Consider the following 19,681-nt stretch of genomic DNA (forward strand, 5'->3'; position numbering starts at 1 on the left):
GCTTCCTCCCTCCTTCATCTAACCCCTTCGCCATATCCTTCTATTCCCTTCTCCTCATGTGTTTGTCTCGCTTCTCCTTAAATGCATCTGTGCTATGTGGTCGCGAGTTCCACATTCTCACCACTGTCTGGGGAAAAAAGTTTCTCCTGAATTCCCTATTGGAATTATTAGTGACTATCTTGTATTTATGTCCCCTAGTTCTAGTCTCCCCTGACAAGTGGCCACATCTTCTCTACGTCTACCCTATCAAACCCCTTTCATAATCTTGAAGACCTCTGGCTGGTCACCTCTCATCTCTCACCTCTAGAGGAAAGAGCCTGTGTGACGTTCAGATTGGTTTGAACTTCTGTCTGACAGTTTATAGTGTTCAAACCCATGGAACAGACTACTCAAGACAAAGATTTCAGAGTAAACTATTCTTCACTCAAAATCAGCAAGAGGTTACAAGTAAGCACACACAATATGACATGACAACCCATCCTCTCTCCCTTACTGATTACAAGCACGCACAAATCTAAATCATTTACTTTAAGCTCAAGTGATCATAAGCAACCACATACGCACTAACACCAGTGAGAGGTCAATTCAGCGATGACTAGACGTATGACTTCAACTGGCAACTGGCCAAGTTGCTTTCGACTGCAGCTGCGAGTGGTCATTTTACAGCATCTTTATACCCCAAAACTTGGCAACTGGCCCACAGCATTCATGTCCCGAACTGTGTGAAGGGCCTTGTTTTCTCTCTCTTCTTTCCTATCTGTTTCCACGCTTGGTCGACCAAGGCCCAGTTCTGACGCAGGGTCTTCGACCTGAAACGTTAAATCTGTTTCTCTCTCTGCAGATGCTGCCTGAGCTGCTGAGCATTTCCAGCATTTTCTGTTTTTAGTTAAGGCTAGTTACTTCATGGTTGACTCCTTGTTCTCACAGAACTTTGGGCGAAAAATTGAGTCGCACCCCCTTTGGGGCGCTAACTTCGCCGGGGTGCTACTTTTAGCGCCCCCGAAAAATTAGCGCCCCCATGACAGAAATTGAGCGGTAGCGCCCCAAGAGGGAAGCAAGGCACCACTGGAAGCGCCCCGCCTCCCTCTTCGGGCTCTGTGAGGGAATATCGTGGCGCTACGTGCCATGATATTGCAGGCCTTCCTCCCCTTCTTAAAGGGGAGGGGCGTTGCGCAGCGCGACCCGGGGCCCAGCTGGGCCCCCGGGGATCGGGAGTGCCGGCAAAACAGCCTGGCACTCAAGAGAAGGGGGGGCGGGTATGGAGGCCGGGGAGGGCAGCGGAAGCAGGTGCTGCCAGGCAGCCAGCAACAAAAATGGCCGCCTGGCACCTCGCCTTTAAATAATGCTGCCCTGGCCGCAGGTAGGCCCCCCTGACCCCGTCGGGCATAGCGTCTGGCGGTAAGTCAGGGGGCGATACCGAAGATCGTGGCCGGGGCGCGAGCGGGGCGCTGCGTATGGCGATGACGTCATCGCCAGCAGCGCAGTGCCGCCGCTAACCTCCCGCTGAATTTTGCGGGAGGCGTTGGCAGCGCCCTCTTAGGGCGCTAACGGGAGGCACAAAGCAACCAAATTTTTCCCCCTTTATCTTTTGGAGAAAAAAACCCAGCTTGCAAGCACATCATTTATTTTATGAATGTTTAGTAAAGCAGTCTCTTGCCCTCAAAGCTTGTCAGTACATTAAATTTAGTCACTTTAGGTTCAGTCAAGTTTACCATGAATGGTGTATTCTTACAAGCCCTAGCCTGTTCAATCTTTCTTGATCGGTACAACCTCTCAGTTCTGGTATCATCCTTGTAAATCTTTTTTGTACCTTCTCCAGTGCCTCTATATCCTTTTTATAATACGGAGGACAGAGCTGTTCGCGGTGCTCCCAAGTGTGGTCTGTAACGTTTAACCCGCGGTCTTCTTTGTGACTCCGCTCTTCTTGTGCTTTCCTTCAGACGTCCAGTTATCCTCACATCAGGAACGCTGACGAGACTCTTTGGGGGTGGGAATCGGACACGGGCGGGGACTCAATACAGGCGGTTATCGCATCGGTCAACCATTATTCGCCTGGCCTGATGTTCAGTTGCGTTAACTTCGATAGAACTGAATGGTTCTTCAGGGGTGTGGCATAACGGACGTCAATTGCGTTTCCACCTGTTTTGTGTCTCAGCCAAGTCCAAACCCACCACGTCAACCCCTCACCCCGACCCCCACCCCACCCATGAGTTTCAATGGCGATACCTGACTAGCATAGCTTTATTTAGGCACGGTGGGCTGGATTTTCATTGGGCCGTGGAGTCAAGGTTGGAGGCGTGTGGGCCGTTTAAAATCCTGAAATCGGGGGTCCCGACACCATCCCGCCCCCAACCCGCTTCCATGCCAGTTTCAAAGGAGGCAGGTACCCGCCCCGCACTGGGACCCGCCTCCCCGAGGCGGGAAGGGGATTACTGCCAATTAACTGCCTGTTAACAGGTAGTTAACAGGCAGTTTTTAGCCTAATCCCTATTTTCATTGTTGAAATGTGGGATTCCCGGTGGCTCCAAACCATGCCAAGTTAGCGAGGCGGGCCGTCGGGATGAAGGGCTTGGAGGGGTTGAGATGTCCGGTGTTCAGGTGAGTGATGGGTGCATGAGTGCAGAGGTAAGTGTGTTTGGTCTGTGTAAAGTGTTTAAAGAAGTTCTACTAATCTTTACTTACCTTTACAGCCTTCCTTCCTTCAGGTCTCGGGAGTCCCTCATCTCACCGGCACAGAAAGCAGAATGGCCGCCAGCTGTCAAAATCTGCAGCCTCTGCTTTCTGTTCCGGGGAGATCTCTAAATCATCCTGAGAGGAAGGAATTAACCTGGAGTACAGATTGTCAGTGTTTGACAGCTTCAAACAGCTAAGAAACGCTGATATTTCATCTGTCAAAAGGTCTTGACAGATGAAATTTCAATCTGTGACGTCACCTGTTGCCGAGTGGCCCTTAATTGGCCTGCTGAGCTCGCCGGGCGGGCTCAACAAGGTCAATCAAGTCTAAATCACGTGGGTTGGCTAGAACTCAATGGAGGCTGGACTACAACCCCAAAAGTTGTAGTCCCGCCTCCTACCCGCCTCCTCAATGAAAATCCAGCCCGGTGTATCCAATGGAGTAGATGGTCACTAATTGCTCTTTATTGTGGTCCTTTGGCAGCCTCGGTGTCACCCTCCCGTTTCGTGCAAGCCATCCAGAAGGTCATTGAAGGAAACAATGAGGTGGAAATCTACAGCGCGAATCAGCCTTCTTATTACTTTTACTGTGAGGAAATCCAGCAGGGTAAGTGTGCAACCGGGCTGCTCAGCGATGACCATGACCCCCTAAACCTTTCGTTTCCAGTTGTGCCAGCTGCAGAAGCTGCCGGAAAAACCATCGGGCCCAGAAGCAAAATGGAAGCACGCCCAGCTATGGTAATGACTGGCTGAAGGTGGAGGGAGTTGGCTGAACCCTTACAGCTACCAGGATCTGGCCTGGGATCACCTCACTCTGCCGAGCCCCTGAAAACACCTCAGAAGGGGTGAGGGCAAGGGGGGCAAGAGCTGGCATCATGGCATCGACCCCGCCCTGATTTTCCCGCTGGTGCAGCCTCGCTGTGGGGTAAATTCACCAATCCCCGTGCTCCCACAGGAGAGGGGAGGGGACGATAGGGGGGGGTGGGGGGGGCCGTTTATGGATCGCCCAAGGGTAGCGCTGCAGGTGGAGCCCACGGCCATAAGGGAGCCTGCCCGACTTTCCATCTGTTCAAATTGATGGGCAGAAAAGATAAATCACAGAATCACAGAAACCCCACAGTGCAGATAGAGGCCATTTCGGCCCATCGAGCCTGCACCGACACATATCCCACCCGATCCCCGTAACCCCTTCACCAACACATATCCCATCCTATCCCCACGTATTTAATCCCCCTAACACTAAGGGTCAATTTATCATAGCCAATCAACCTAACCCGCACATCTTTGGACTGTGGGAGGAAACCGGAGCACCCGGAGAAAACCCACGCAAACACGGGGAGAATGTGCAAACTCCACACAGACAGTCACCCGAGGCCGGATTCGAACCCGGGTCCCTGGCGCTGTGAGGCAACAGTGCTAACCACTATGCCATCGCTCCGTTTCTTGTTTATTTTACGCTAATCGCTGAGCCCAGGGGAGTCAATATAGGGGGCAATTTTAACCTAACACGCCCCCGCCCCCCCCCCAAATTAGGCAACTAACGGGATCGGGTTCAACACTGGTTTTACATTCCTCCCGTTAAGCTGCATGGCCGGGCAGCGGTCTGGAGGCCCCGCACAATCTTTACAATGGAAAAACCGCGCATGTGCAGAAATCTGATAGGGCCACGCAGCCCGTTAAAGGGGTCGACCGTCCCCCCGCGCCAAAAAAACATTAGAGGAAACATCGACCCCGCCTTGATTTTACTCTCCTTTGAAGTCAATATCTGGCGAGGGTGTAAAACCGGCATTCCACCTGTAACATTTGCTTATTGAATTATCATTGGCCCGCAGGCATCTGTAAGGAATACCTATTATATTCACATGTGATCACATGCTGAGTTGTCTTTGGCCTGCAGGCATCTGTAAGGACTGCTATTGTTTTGGAAGACCCAGGCTAGGGGTCTTAACTCCATCTTGTCCCCACTGTGCTGTATGATTGAGTTCACAGGCCTGATGCTTCATAAAAGAGTTTAAACTGTAATACTCCGTTGTCCTGCAAGTTATTACTTTGTACAAAGTGTGCAAAACAAGACATCACCCAATCCCGTGGGATGCCCGCCCAGAGTGTTCAGTTCAAGTTAACCCCGGCCCCCCCACACAGGCTCAGGATGGTCCCGTCTGTCCCCAAAATATGCAAGCAAGGTTCGGCAGCACGGCATCTAACCTTACGATGGGGCCAAGTGTCATCACAGTTCAAGCGGACGAGGATAAATCCACCCAGCCCCTTGACTGACATTCCAGCGGCTGTGTGAGGGGAAAGGGTTCTTTCTCTTTGTAATACCTTCAGCTGTGAAGTGAGTTTCTGTCAGCAATGTTCAGTTAGTGAAAGGGATTCTCGCCTGTTTTTGCTGAGAAGGAGATTCAGCTGAGGCCACAGACTGTCTTTGTTTGCTCAGCCTTCGGGAGCTGCCAGAGATCTGGCAGCAGTGAGCTAGCTGTGGACATAGTTTGACTGTAGAGTCGAGCGTGTAAAATTATGAGGGGCCCAGATAGAGTGGATAGGAAGGAACTGTTTCCCTCAGCAGAGAGGTGAAGAACCAGGGGGCACAGATTTAAAGTAATTGGGGGAAGGTTTAGAGGGGAGTTGAGGAGACCTTTTTTCACCCAGAGGGTGGTGGGGGTCTGGAACTCACTGCCGGAAAGGGTGGTAGAGGCAGAAACCCTCATCATATTTAAAAAGTACTTGGATATGCACCTGAAGTGCTTTAACCTACAGGGCTATGGACCAAGAGCTGGAAAGTGGGATTAGGCTGGATAGCTCTTTGTCGGCCAGCACGGACACGATGGGCCGAATGGCCTCCTTTCTGTTCCTTAAATTTCAATGATTCTATGATTCAGAGAGTGACTCCTCTGAGGGCAGGTGCATAACGTTCCTGTCAAAGGCTTTTTCTTCCCTGTAACTATCTCAAGTTGAATGATTTGATTGACCGTTCAGTCAAGGTGAAGGCCTTTGGGGCTGGGTGGGGGCAGGGGGTTGGGAGGTGGGGGTGGGGGTGGGGGGTAGGGTGGGGGTTGGGAGGGGGGTGGAGGGGTGGAGGTGGGGGGTGCGATTCTTGTTAAAAATAATCTGAAGCTATTGCAGCCAATTGGATGAGGTAATGTCAGGAACATATGGATTCTCACATAGGGAAAGAAAGCTTTGAAGGGTAGATACTTCAGAATTCAATTAAGGTCAGACCTAAGCAATGGCTGTTTTTCAGACTGTGGTGTTCCCCAAGGGTCAGTGCTGGGGCCACTGCTATTTTTGATATATGTATAAATGACCTGGATATTGGAATACAAAGTAGAATTTCTAAATTTGCTGATGACACCAAGCTTGGGGGTTTGGCAAACAGTGAGGATTATATCACTCGACTGCAACAGGACATAGAGACCTAGAAAGGCTAGCAGAATGGGCAGACAAGTGGCAGATGGAATTTAATACAGAGAAGTGTGAGGTGATACATTTTGGCAGAAGGAACAGGGAGAGGCAATATACACTTAATGGCACAGTTTTAAAGAGTGTCCAGGTCATAGAGTCATAGAGTCATAGAGTAATACAGCACGGATAGAGGCCCTTCGGCCCATCGTGTCCGCGCCGGCCATCAAGCCCTGTCTAATCTAATCCCATATTCCAGCATTTGGCCCGTAGCCTTGTATGCTATGGCATTTCAAGTGCACATCCAAATGCTTCTTAAATGTTGTGAGGGTTTCTGCCTCCACAACCCTTTCAGGCAGTGAGTTCCAGACTCCAACCACCCTCTGGGTGAAAAAGTTCTTTCTCAAATCCCCTCTAAACCTCCCGCCCTTTACCTTGAATCTATGCCCCCTAGTTATCGACCCCTCTACTAAGGGAAAAAGCTCCTCAGCATCCATCCTATCTATGCCCCTCATAATTTTGTACACCTCAATCATGTCCCCCCTCAGCCTCCTCAGCTCCAAGGAAAACAAACCCAACCTGCCCAGTCTCTCTTCATAGCTGAAGCGCTCCAGCCCTGGTAACATCCTGGTGAACCTCCTCTGCACCCTCTCTAACGCGATCACATCCTTCCTGTAGTGTGGCGACCAGAACTGCACACAATATTCCAGCTGTGGCCTAACCAGTGTTTTATACAGCTCCATCATAACCTCCTTGCTCTTATATTCAATGCCTCGGCTAATGAAGGCAAGTATCCCATATGCCTTTTTTACCACCTTATCCACCTGTTCCGCCGCCTTCAGGGATCTGTGTACTTGCACACCCAGATCCCTCTGACCCTCCGTCTTGCCTAGGGTCTTTCCATTCATTGTGTATTCCTTTGCCTTGTTAGTCCCCCCAAAGTGCATCACCTCGCACTTTTCCGGGTTAAATTCCATTTGCCACTGTTCCGCCCATCTGACCAACCCATCTATATCGTCCTGCAGACTGAGGCTACCCTCCTCGCTATTTACCACCCTACCAATTTTTGTATCGTCCGCGAACTTACTGATCATACCCTTTACATTCATATCCAAGTCATTAATGTAGACCACAAACAGCAAGGGACCCAGCACCGATCCCTGTGGTACCCCACTGGCCACAGGCTTCCAGTCACAAAAACAACCTTCGACCATCACCCTCTGCCTTCTGCCACTAAGCCAGTTTTGTATCCAATGTGCCAAGGCACCCTGGATTCCATGGGCTCTTACCTTCTTGACCAGTCTCCTGTGCGGGACTTTATCGAAGGCCTTACTGAAATCCATGTATACCACATCCACTGCGTTACCCTCATCCACACACCTAGTCACCCCCTCAAAAAATTCAATCAAATTAGTCAGACATGATCTTCCCTTGACAAAGCCATGTTGACTATCCCTGATTAATCCTTGCCTCTCCAAGTGGAGACACATTTTGTCCCTCAGGATTTTTTCCAATAATTTTCCTACCACTGATGTTAGGCTCACTGGTCTGTAGTTCCCCGGTTTTTCCCTACTACCCTTCTTGAATAATGGTACTACATTAGCGGTTCTCCAGTCCTCTGGCACATCCCCTGTGGCCAGAGAGGTCCTGAATATATGTGTTAGAGCCCCCGCAATCTCCTCCTTTGCCTCACACAGCAGCCTGGGATACATTTCATCCGGGCCTGGGGATTTATCCATTTTTAGGCCAGATAAAACCGCCAATACCTCCCCCCGCTCGATGTTAATATGTTCGAGCATATCACAGTCCCCCCGCCCTATTTCTATGTCTACATCGTCCTTCTCCATAGTGAAAACAGACGCAAAAAATTCATTCAGAACCCCTCCTACATCTTCCGGCTCCACACACAGATTGCCACTTTTGTCCCTAATGGGCCCTATTTTTTCCCTAGTTATCCTCTTACCCTTAATATACTTATAAAACATCTTCGGATTTTCCTTTATTTTGCTTGCCAGTGTTATTTCATGGCCCCTCCTTGATCTCCTAATTTCTTTTTTAAGTATCCCCCTGCACTTTTTGTACTCCTCTAGGGCTTCCTCCGTCTTTAGCCTTTTGCATATTAACTCCCAGAGGGACCTGGGAGTTAATATGCATGGGTCCATGAAGGTGGCAGAACAAATTGCTAACAAAGCAGATGGGATCTTGGGCTTCATAAATAGAGGTATTGTGTACAAAAGTAGAGAAGTTATGCTGAAAATGTATAAAGCGCTGGTTAGGCCACAACTGGAGTATTGCATCCAGTTCTGGTCACTACACTTTAGGAAGGATGTGAAGGCCCTGGAGAGGGTGCAGAGGAGATTTACCAGAATGGTTCCGGGGGTGGGGGATCTTAGCTACGACAGGTTGGAGAAGCTGGATTTGTTTTCATTAGAGCAAAGGAGGTTGTGGGGTGATTTGATAGAGGTGTACAAGATTATGACGGGTTTGGATAGGCTAGACGGGGAAAGGCTGTTCCCACTAGTTGATGGTACAAGGACTAGGGGACACAGATTTAAGGTTTTGGGCAAGAGATACAGGGGTGACGTGAGGAAAAGCTTTTTTACGCAGTGAGTGGTGAGGACCTGGAACTCGCTGCCGATGGAAGTGATGGAAGCGGAGACACTCAATGTTTTCAAGGGGAGAGTGGATAGGCACTTGAAGGAAATAAACTTGCAGGGCTACGGGGATAGAGCGGGGCAATGGGACTGATAGGATTGCTCCACAGAGAGCCGGCACGGACTCGATGGGCCGAATGGCCTCCTTCTGTGCCGTTATGACTCTATGGGGGAAAAATTCAGTTGGTTTGTGCCTCCCGTTAGCACCTTAAGAGGGCGCTAATGGGGCGCAAAGCAACTAGTGCCCGTGCGCGGCGATGTTTGCGCTGCTCATGAAATTAACTAGACTTTTGCGGCGGCACTAAACACTACCGCCACGATCTCCTGCGCCGGCAGATCGTGACATCAGTCGAGTGTGCAACGCCCCGGTAGCACCCCAGACCGGATATTGAGTGGCGCCCCCTGCCTTACCGCCTGCCGCTAGCAATGACAGGTTGAGGGGAGCGTTTTGCAGTCAGGAAGGGACTGGGGGAGCACTATTTAAAGACGACCGCTTCCTGCCTTTTTTTGTTGGTGACATTTTTGCACCATGCATTCTGAGAGAGAGATAGAGAGAGACTTCTGGAGAGATTCAACACTGTGTGAAGGAGTTTTGGGTACTGAGCAGCACTTTGCAGGTTCATTTTGATTTGCCCTTCCTTGTATTGATTTAGAAGAGACTGTGGGGGCTGCACTCTGAGCTCTTTCCCTGGGCCTCTCCATTGTTCTTTCCAGCAGATTTGATGTACAGGACTCTCCAGGCCGAGATTCAAGGCTGCATTGAGCAGGATGTGGATGGAGAACAAGATCAACCCTCCCCTTTAAGAACTGGCTGGCGCCATTGTGTCTGTATTCCATTGCTGACTGACATCACATGAGCTTCGCCAGCGCTCTGAGGTAGCGCCTCACTCCTCGGCCGTTGCGCCTTAAGACAGTTGTGAAGCGCCTGATTTAGTGCTCCAATCACCTCCAGGGGCGATAAAAGCCAAGTTTGCAGTCGGAGGCGATAATTAGCGCCAGGCGCTAATCTTTGCGCCCGGCCGATAATTGTGCCCCAAATGGGGCAATACCGAATTTCTCCCCCTGTGACTCTAAGCAACTACACCGAGCTTGGAACCGTAGCGTGGGGAGTTCTCCAGTGATTTTGCGAGGTATAGCCTTGAGTGTGCTGTTAAGTATATGAGTCATTATTGCCACTTACTGCTCTGTAACCATCAACCGGAAATGCTTTTGAACCCCATTATTTTGAGGAGTAACGTATAAACTTCGAAGCAAGAGCATCCATTCCCCAACAGCTGCACCCTATCATTGATGTACATCTTCGCTTGCAGGGATGAAACAGATCGAAATCAATCAGCGTTCCATGTATTCTATCCTGAAGAAGCCGAACATTAATACGGCCTCTCTGGATACGGCCAGGATCTCTTCAGGAATTGCTTTGCACATCATTCAGAAATTTTACAGCAACAGCAACTGGGTGGAACTGGGATCCACCGAGCCCTACACACGTTTGGGTAAGGACAAGTGTGGAAATCTTTCCCTGTGGTGATGGCGTCAAGTCCCTGGGGGGGGGTGGGGAGTTTAAAGAGGGTAGTCAGGTGGTGCTCTTTCACCCTAAGGTGTCAGCTGCAGCTCAGTGGGTAGCACTCTTGCCTCTGAGTCAGAAGGTTGTGGGTTCAAGTCCCACTCCGGAGACTTGAGCACAAAATCTAGGCTGATGTTCCCAGTGCAGTAGTGAGGGAGCACTGCAATGTCGGAGGTGCCGTCTTTCGGATGAGACGTTAAATACAAGACCCCATCTGCCCTCTCAGGTGGACGTAAAAGATCTCACGGCCAGTATTTCGAAGACTAGCAGGGGAGTTTCTTCCTGGTGTTCTGGGACAATATTTATCCCTCAACCAACATCGCTAAAAAACAGATTATCTGGTCATTTATCACTTTGCTGTTTGCGGGAGCTTGCTGTGCGCAAATTGGCTGCCTCGTTTCCCACATTGCAACAGTGACTACACGTCAAAAGTACTTCATTGGCTGTAAAGCATTTTTGGACATCCTGAGGTGCATGAAAGATGTTGTATGAATTGCGAGTCTTTCTTTTATTATAACAGTTCTGGAATAAGTAACCGGGGAAGACCATTCTGGCCAACAGTAGAAATGGGTTAACGAGGCAATTAGAAGTGGCACATTGAAAATCCATCGCATCCTGGCTTGGAAGTATATTGGCCGTTCCTTCAACGTCGCTGGGTCAAAATCCTGGAACTCCCTCCCCAACAGCACTGTGGGAGTACCTTCCCCGCACGGACTGCAGTGGTTCAAGAAGGCGGCTCACCACCACCTTCTCAAGGGCAACTAGGGATGGGCAATAAATGCCGGCCTTGCCAGTGACGCCCATAGTCCCCAAATTAATTTTTTTTTAAATCTGATCATTTGGGACCTGAAACCAGAAGAAATGAAACCTGTTGCTTGGTTGTAAAAAAAAGCCCAATTGGATCACTAATGTCCTTCAGCGAAGGGAACCTGCTGCCCTTACCCAGTCTGACCCACACATGACTCCTGACCCGCGCTGCTTGGTTGACTCTTAAAGCCCTTACGGCAATTAGGGACTACCCATACCGTTGAATGCTTCCTCAGAAGGGTGTTATGCTTTCTGCAGTGAATCAGAGCTAGCATTGCCTGATTGGCCACACCTTGCAAGAAGCCACCACTCATTCTGATAGGCCTTGGCACACCTTCCTGGCAATAACCCATGGAGAAAACCATGGAGGCAGGAGCAGAGCTGTGCCATCTGCTGCAAGGAATGCCAGCAGCTAACACGCAGCACAGGACTGGCACCTGTAATGGCCAGCTGAAGTGTGACACTTGACTGCATGGCCTCGGTGCATGGCCTCGGTGCATGGTCTTGGTGTATAGCCTTAGTGCATAGCCTCAGTGCATGGCCTCGGTGCATGGTCTTGGTGTCTATCCTTAGTGCATGGACTTGGTGCATGGCCTCTGTGTATGGTCTCAGTGCATGGCCTTAGTGCATAGCCTTGGTGCATGGCCTTGGTGCATGGCCTCTGTGTATGGCCTCTGTGCAAGGCCTCGGTGCATGGTCTTAGTGCATGGATTTGGTGCTTACCTATGGGGATGATAAAGTAGAACATAGGAACCATTCAGCCCCTCGAGCCTGTTCTGCTATTCAATTAGATCACGGCTGAACTGTATCTCAACTCCATCTATCCGCCTTGGTTCCTTGTTCCTCAATACCCTCATCTAACAAAAATCTATCAATCTCAGTTTTGAAATTTTTAGTTGACCCCCAGCCTCAACAGATTTTTGGGGGAGAGAGTTTCAGATGTCCTTTGTGTAAATAAGCGCTTCCTGACATCACCCCTGAATGGCCCAGCTCTAATTTTAAGTATATGCCCCTCGGGAAGGTAGAGTTGAGGTAAAAGAACTGCCATGATCTCATTGAATGGCGGAGCAGGTTCAAGGGGCCGTATGGCCAACTCCTGCTCCAAATTCTTATGTTCTTATGTAATATTGGGCGGGGTGTAAATCCAACATTTCACCCAATCCTGTCAGTTTCCCGCCAGGCTACAATTGCCCCCACACTCACCCATTCCCACTTTACTACTGGTTCTGGATTTGCATCAATACTGAATCCCAATACAGCTTTAGTACAGCCTCCAGCTTTGTACTTAGTATTACTGGTTCCCAGTGCCAGTACTCTGCTACTTGCCCTTGTGCTACCATGTTTGTTTTGGGGGAGATTGTGGGAAGTATATGACTGTAAATGGGCCCAGAATACATTACATCGCGAGCGTCATCCTAAAGTGTTGCAGAGAACGCTACACACGGCCTTGGATCACACGAGTGCCAATCAGTGAGGACCTGCCACGGAGCAAAGACTGTTTAATCTGTGCTTTCTCATCTCTTCAAATGCAGTGGACTCCTCAAGCCTACCCTACCCAATCGCTTCCAGATCACAACCAACGTGCAAAGATTGTGAGAAAAATCCCAGGTAAACAGACAGGAAATCCACTGGAGCAACTGCTTGATGCTATTATGAACCTACGAAACTGACGCAGGCAAAGACCAGCTGGCCCATCAAGCCTGTCCCGTACCACGATGACCGGAGCATGGTGTCTAGACATTTCCACCCTCCCTCTCAACAGTCCCCTTCCTCCCATCCTTCCTCCCTTTTCCCCCCTCCCTCTCACCCACTCGCTCTCACCCTCACTTTCATCCACCCCCACACCTCACCACTCCCTCTAATACCCAAAGCCTCCCTCTCAGCCCATCCCACTCCCCTCACCAACACCCTCCCCCTCACCCACTCCACTCCCTGCCTCTCACCCACACCCTCCCACTCACCCACACCCTCCCCCTCACCCACACCCTCCATCTCACCCACTTCCCTCCCCCTCACCCACCCCCTCCCCCACTCCCCTCCCCACTCCCCTCCCCCACCCCTCCCCCTCACCTACACCCTCCCTCTCACCTACTCCCCACCCCCTCACCCACTCTCCTCCCCCTCACCCACCCCCCCTCACCCACTCCCCTCACCCTCCCTCTCACCCACTCCCCTCCCCCTCACACACACCCTCTCCCTCTCACCCACTCCCCTCACCCGCACCCTCTCCCACTCCCCTCCCCCTCATCCACACTCTCCCCCTCACCCACTCCCCTCCCCCTCACTCCCCTCCCCCTCACCCACACCCTCCCCCTCACCCACTCCCCTCCCTCTCACCCACTCCCCTCCCCCTCACCCACACCCTCTCCCACTCCCCTCCCCCTCATCCACTTCCCTCCCCCTCACTCCCCTCCCCCTCACCTACCCCCTCACCCACACCCTCCCCCTCACCCACTCCCCTCCCCCTTACCCACTCCCTCCCTCTCACCCACACCCTTCCCCTCATCCACACCCTCCCTCTCATCCACCCCCTCACCCAGACCCTCCCCCTCACCCACTCCCCTCCCCCTCACCCACTCCCCTCCCCCTCACCCACACCCTCCCCCTCACCCACACCCTCCCTCTCACCCACACCCTCCCCCTCACTCCCACCCTTCCTCCAACCCCTCTGAGTCTTGGCCTTTTGGGCCACGAATCTCGAAAGCGTCAGAGCTATGACAGATATAGCACTGAACCCCAAGCCATTTCCCAGTAATGCCTATGGACTGGTGAGAATGTGGAACACGTGGAGCGTTTGAGGGGAATAGCATAGATATATTTAAGGGAAAGCTGGATAAAACCCCGAGGGAGAATGGAATAGAAGGATATGCTGATAGTTAGATGGAGAGGGATGGTATGCGACTCGTGGGGAGCGTAAACACTGGCACGGACCAGTTGGGCTGAATATCCTGTTTCTGTGTTGTAAGTTCTATATATTCCTATTCTTACATAGTCCCCTGGTTCTCCCCAATCTGCTAAATAGCAATAATCTATCAATAGGGACACTATCCGACCCTTTCATTATTTTATAGACCTCTATCAAGTCTACGCTGCTGTAAAGTAAGTAGACAGTGGTCCTTGAGCCTGTCTGAGTAGCTGAGGTTCTTTGAGCCACGGATCGTTCTTGTAGCTCTCCTCTGGACCTCTTCCATGACCACTATATCATCCGCCAAATGTTCATCGCGCCACTTCCTCTTTGTTTTGACAAACGCTCCTCTTCCTTTTCTTCACTTGTAGCAGCAGTTCCTCCTTGTACAACTGTGAGGATAACATCATCGTCAACCAGTTACTAACCAGCGGATTTAAAAAAGGGCCATGCCAAAGACATTCACAAGGTAAGCAGATCGTGGCAGTGTGCTTGGGGCGCCATAGATCCAGTAACACTGCAAGCGGCCAACTTCGGTCCAGCTTTGGAGTGAGAGTATGGAGCGGTTAGACTGTGGAACTCGCTATCACGTGGAGTAAATGAGGTGAAAAGCATAGATGCATTTAAGGGGAGGGGAGGAGGGGCGGGAATGGAGGGGAAGGGTGGAGGGAGGAGGGGCAGGTGGAGAGAGGGGGGTGTGGGTGGAGGGAGGAGGGGGGTGGTGGAGGGAGGATGAGGGGTGGTGGAGGGAGGAGTGGCGGGTGGAGAGAGGAGGGGTGGGTGGGTGCAGGGATTGGGAGCAGTGGTTGAGATGGAGGGGGGTGGGCGGGTGCAGGGATGGGGAGGAGGGGTTGAGATGGAGGGGGCGGGCGGGTGCAGGGATGGGGAGGAGGGGTTGAGATGGAGGGGGCGGGCGGGTGCAGGGATGGGGAGGAGGGGTTGAGATGGAGGGGGGTGGGTGGGTGGGTGCAGGGATGGGGAGGAGGGGTTGAGATGGAGGGGGGTGGGTGGGTGCAGGGATGGGGAGGAGGGGTTGAGATGGAGGGGTGGGCGGGTGCAGGGATTGGGAGGAGGGGTTGAGATGGAGGGGGGTGGGTGGGTGCAGGGATGGGGAGGAGGGGTTGAGATGGAGGGGGGTGGGTGGGTGCAGGGATGGGGAGGAGGGGTTGAGATGGAGGGGGTGGGCGGGTGCAGGGATGGGGAGGAGGAGTTGAGATGGAGGGGGGTGGGCGGGTGCAGGGATGGGGAGGAGGGGTTGAGATGGAGGGGGGTGGGCGGGTGCAGGGATGGGGAGGAGGGGTTGAGATGGAGGGGGGTGGGCGGGTGCAGGGATGGGGAGGAAGGGTTGAGATGGAGGGGGCTGGGCGGGTGCAGGGATGGGGAGGAGGGGTTGAGATGGAGGGGGGTGGGCGGGTGCAGGGATGGGGAGGAGGGGTTGAGATGGAGGGGGGTGGGCGGGTGCAGGGATGGGGAGGAAGGGTTGAGATGGAGGGGGTGGGCGGGTGCAGGGATGGGGAGGAGGGGTTGAGATGGAGGGGGGTGGGCGGGTGCAGGGATGGGGAGGAGGAGTTGAGATGGAGGGGGGTGGGCGGGTGCAGGGATGGGGAGGAGGGGTGTGTGGAGTCGGGAGGAGCGGGTAGTGGAGGGAGGGGGAGGAGAAGGGGGATATGGAGAAGGGTTGCTTGTGCCTGACAGAGAGATTGTATGAAAAAGGAGCTGACTGGCAGATTCTCTTCCTCAGTGTCTGTGAGTAAGTGTCTGGCAATGTGAAAGTGTTTACAGGATACATTAGGAACAGGGGGAGGCCATTCAGTCCCTTGAGCCTGTTCCGCCAATCAATTAGATCCTGGCTGATCTGTATCTTAGCTCTGTTTACCCGTCCTGCTTCCATAATCCTTAATACCCTTGCCTAACAAAAATCTACCAATCAGATTATCCCAAATTTCGACACGATTCTCACAATTTTGTGTGTGAGAGTCTTGGGGCGCAATTATCGGCCGGGCGCTAAGTTTAGCGCCTGGCACTAATTATCTCATCTGACTGCAAACTTGGCTTCTATCGCCCCTGGAGGTGATTGGAGCGCTAAATCAGGCGCTACACACCTCTCTTAAGGCGCTAACGCCGAGGAGCGAGGCACTACCTCAGAGTGCGGGCGACGCTCAGGCAATGTCAGTCAGCAATGGAACACAGACACAATGGCGCCGGCCAGTTCTTAAAGGGGAGGGTCGATCTTGCTCTCCATCAACACCCTGCTGATTGCAGCCTTGAATCTTGGCCTGGAGAGACCTGTACATCAAATCTGCTGGAAAGAACAATGGAGGTGGTGAGGGAACAAGCTCAGAGTGCAGCCCCCACAAGTCTCTTTTAAATCGATGCAAGGAAGGGCAAATCAAAAAGAACCTACAAAGTGCTGCTCAGTGGCCAAAACTCCTTCACACAGCGTTGATTCTCACCAGAGGGCTCTCTCAGAATCTCTCGCTCTCTCTCTCTCTCTCTCTCAGACTGCGTGGTGCAAAAATGTCTCCCACAAAAAAGGCAGGAAGCGGTCGCCTTTAAATAGCGCTCCCCCAGTCCCTTCCCGACTGCAAAATGCTCCCCTCAACCTGTCGTTGCTAGCGGCAGGTGGAAAGGCAGGAGGCGCCACTCAATATCCGGTCCGGAGCGCTACCATGGCGTTGCGCACTCGACTGACGTCACGAGCTGCCGGCGCAGGAGATCGTGGCATTAGTGTTTAGCGCTGCCGCAAAAACTCTGGTCAATTTCACGAGCGGCGCAAACAGTGCTGCGCCCGGGCGCTAGTTGCTGCGCACTATTAGTGTCCTCTTAGGGCGCTAACAGTAGGCGCAAAGCAACCAAATTTTTCCCCCCACAGAGTCATAGGGTGAGAAATTCAGTATTGCCCCGTTTGGGGCACAATTATCGGCTGGGCGCAACGTTTAACGCCTAGTGCTAATTATCGCCTCCGACTGCAAACTTGGCTTCTATCGCCCCTGGAGGTGATTGGAGCGCTAAATCAGGCGCTGCACACCTCTCTTAAGGCGCTAACGCCGAGGAGCGAGGCGCTACCTCAGAACGCGGGTGAAGCTCAGGCGATGTCAGTCAGCAATGGAACACAGACACAATGTCGCCGACTGGTTCTTAAAGGGGAGGGTCAATCTTGCTCTCCATCCACATCCTGCTCATTGCAGCCTTGAATCTCGGCCTGGAGAGACCTGTACATCAAATCTGCTGGAAAGAACAATGGAGAGGCCCAGGGAAAGAGCTCAGAGTGCAGCCCCCGAGTCTCTTCTAAATCGATGCAAGGAAGGTCAAATCAAAGTGAACCGGCAAAGCGCTGCTCAGTACCCAAAACTCCTCAACACAGCGTTGAATCTCTCCAGAAGTCTCTCTCGCTCTCAGAATGCGTGGTGCAAAAATGTCGCCGACAAAAAAAGGCAGAAAGCGGTCGCCTTTAAATAGCGCTCCCCCAGTCCCTTCCCGACTGCAAAACGCTCATCTCAACCGGTCATTGCTAGCAACAGGCGGTAAGGCAGGGGGCGCCACTCAATATCCGGTCTGGGGCACTACCAGGGCATTGCACGCGTGACTGACGTCACAATCTGCCGGCGCAGGAGATTGTGGCGGTAGTGCTTAGCACCACCGCAAAATGTCTGGTCAATTTCGCGAGCGGCACAATCATCGCTGCGCCCGGGCGCTAGTTGCTTTGCGCCCTATTAGTGCCCTCTTAAGACGCTAATGGGAGGCACAAAGCAACTGAATTTTTCCCCCACAGAGTCATAAAGGCACAGAAGGAGGCCATTCAGCCCATCGAGTCCATGCCGGCTCTCTGTGGAGCAATCCAGTCAGTCCCATTCCCCCGCGATATCCCCATAGTCCTGCAAGTTTATTTCCTTCAAGTGCCTATCCACTCTCCCCTTGAAAACATTGAGTGTCTCCACTCCCACCACTTCCGTCAGCAGCGAGTTCCAGGTCCTCACCACTCGCTGCATAAAAACATTTTTCCTCACATCCCCCCTGTATCTCTTGCCTAAAACCTTAAATCTGTGTCCCCTAGTCCTTGTACCATCAACTAGTGGGAACAGCCTTTCCCCGTCTAGCCTATCCAAACCTGTCATAATCTTGTACACCTCTATCAAATCACCCCTCAACCTCCTTTGCTCTAATGAAAACAAATCCAGCTCCTCCAACCTGTCCTTGTAGCTGAGATCCCCCATCCCCGGAACTATTCTGGTAAATCTCCTCTGCACCCTCTCAAGGGACTTCACATCCAGAACTGGACGCAAAGCCAGCGCCTTATAAAATTTCAGCATAACTTCTCTACTTTTGTACTCAATACCTCTATTTATGAAGCCCAAGATCCCATATGCTTTGCTAACCACTCTCTCAATATGTCCTGCCACCTTCATGGACCTATGCACATTAACTCCCAGGTTCCTCTGTCCCTGCACACTCTTTAAAACTGTGCCATTAAGTGTATATTCAAATTCAAATTCAAATCGCTTTATTGGCATGATAAGGTACATCTTATGTTGCCAAAGCATCAAAATACATTTATGGTTGAACACATAAACGCAGTTCTATTCATACAGTGTATAAACAGGTATATCCCTGAGTGTATAAATATACATTCGCATTGTTTATATATACTCTTTTCTTAGTTTACTGGTTGTCTCTCTGTTCATGGCAAGCTGTAACATAGTGTGCCGCCAGTGTTACACAGCTTCTCTCCTCCCCCAGTAGGAATGGGAGTTTTTGGTTGTCATTCAGATTTCTGAATTCAGGGCATATTTGTGAGAATTTTTGGTAGAAATTCTCCCTGATGCCCTGATATTTTCCACAGGCTGTGAGGAAGTGCATCTCTGTCTCCACTACTCCCTGACTGCAGTGAGAGCATATCCTGTCTTCTCTTGGCAGCCTGGTCTGCCTGTGTCTGCCTTTTTCGATCGCTAGGCTATGTTCGCTAAGTCTGTACCTTGTCAAGGTTCTTCTCAGTTTGTTATCCTTTACCATGGTCAGGTAATCAGCTATGTTGTATTGTCTGTTTAGGGCCAAGTAGCAATTGAGTTTGCTTTGGGTTTTTGTTGTTTCTGCCCAATATGTCAGATATTTTTCCTTTTGCTTAGCGACGATTGTGTTGGGTCGAATTCTTTGTGTTACCCTGTCACTGTCCTGGGGCTGGTTATTGTTAGTATTGTTAGTAGTTACTTCACTGAGTCCCAGGACTAGTTGACTGAGGGTATTCTTCTTTATGGTCAGCTCTTGGCATTTCAGGGCGTCGTAGTGATAGCATTGGGGGTTGCTCATTTGTAGGTGATTCCAAAATTTGGTGGCTCTTTTTTGGATAGTGATTATTAATGGATATTGGCCTAGTTCCGCCCTGCATGCATTGTTTACTGTTTTCCTTTGAGTCCGGAGGATACTTTTACAGAATTCTGCATGTAGGATCTCAATTGGGTGTTTGTCCCATTTTGCAAATTCTTGTTGTGTTAGCGGTCCCCATACCTCACTGCCATAGAGCGCAATTGGTTCAATTACTGATTTGAAAATTTTGAGCCAAATGCTAATTGGGATTTCTATTTGGATTGATTTTTTGATGGCATAGAAAGCCCTTCTTGCTTTCTCTTTCAGTTCATTCACAGCCAGTTTGAAGTTTCCCGTAGAACTGATTTTTAAGCCCAA

General features: G+C 51.3%; 1 protein-coding gene across 1 annotated transcript in view; it reads left to right on the top strand.

The window, feature by feature from the left end:
* Positions 1-19,681, top strand: part of LOC147096121 (von Willebrand factor A domain-containing protein 7-like) — a 70,603-nt gene that overhangs the window by 15,904 nt on the left and 35,018 nt on the right. The window contains exons 2-5 of the mRNA XM_085975025.1: positions 3,158-3,280; positions 10,037-10,219; positions 12,630-12,705; positions 14,374-14,471. Of these exons, the coding sequence (XP_085831151.1) occupies positions 3,158-3,280; positions 10,037-10,219; positions 12,630-12,705; positions 14,374-14,471 (480 nt within the window). The remainder of the gene's footprint in view (positions 1-3,157; positions 3,281-10,036; positions 10,220-12,629; positions 12,706-14,373; positions 14,472-19,681) is intronic.

The sequence above is a fragment of the Somniosus microcephalus genome, unplaced genomic scaffold (genome assembly GCF_052327205.1).
Source record: "Somniosus microcephalus isolate GS21.2 unplaced genomic scaffold, FLI_Smic_1.0 unresolved_chr1, whole genome shotgun sequence".
NCBI lineage: Eukaryota > Metazoa > Chordata > Chondrichthyes > Squaliformes > Somniosidae > Somniosus > Somniosus microcephalus.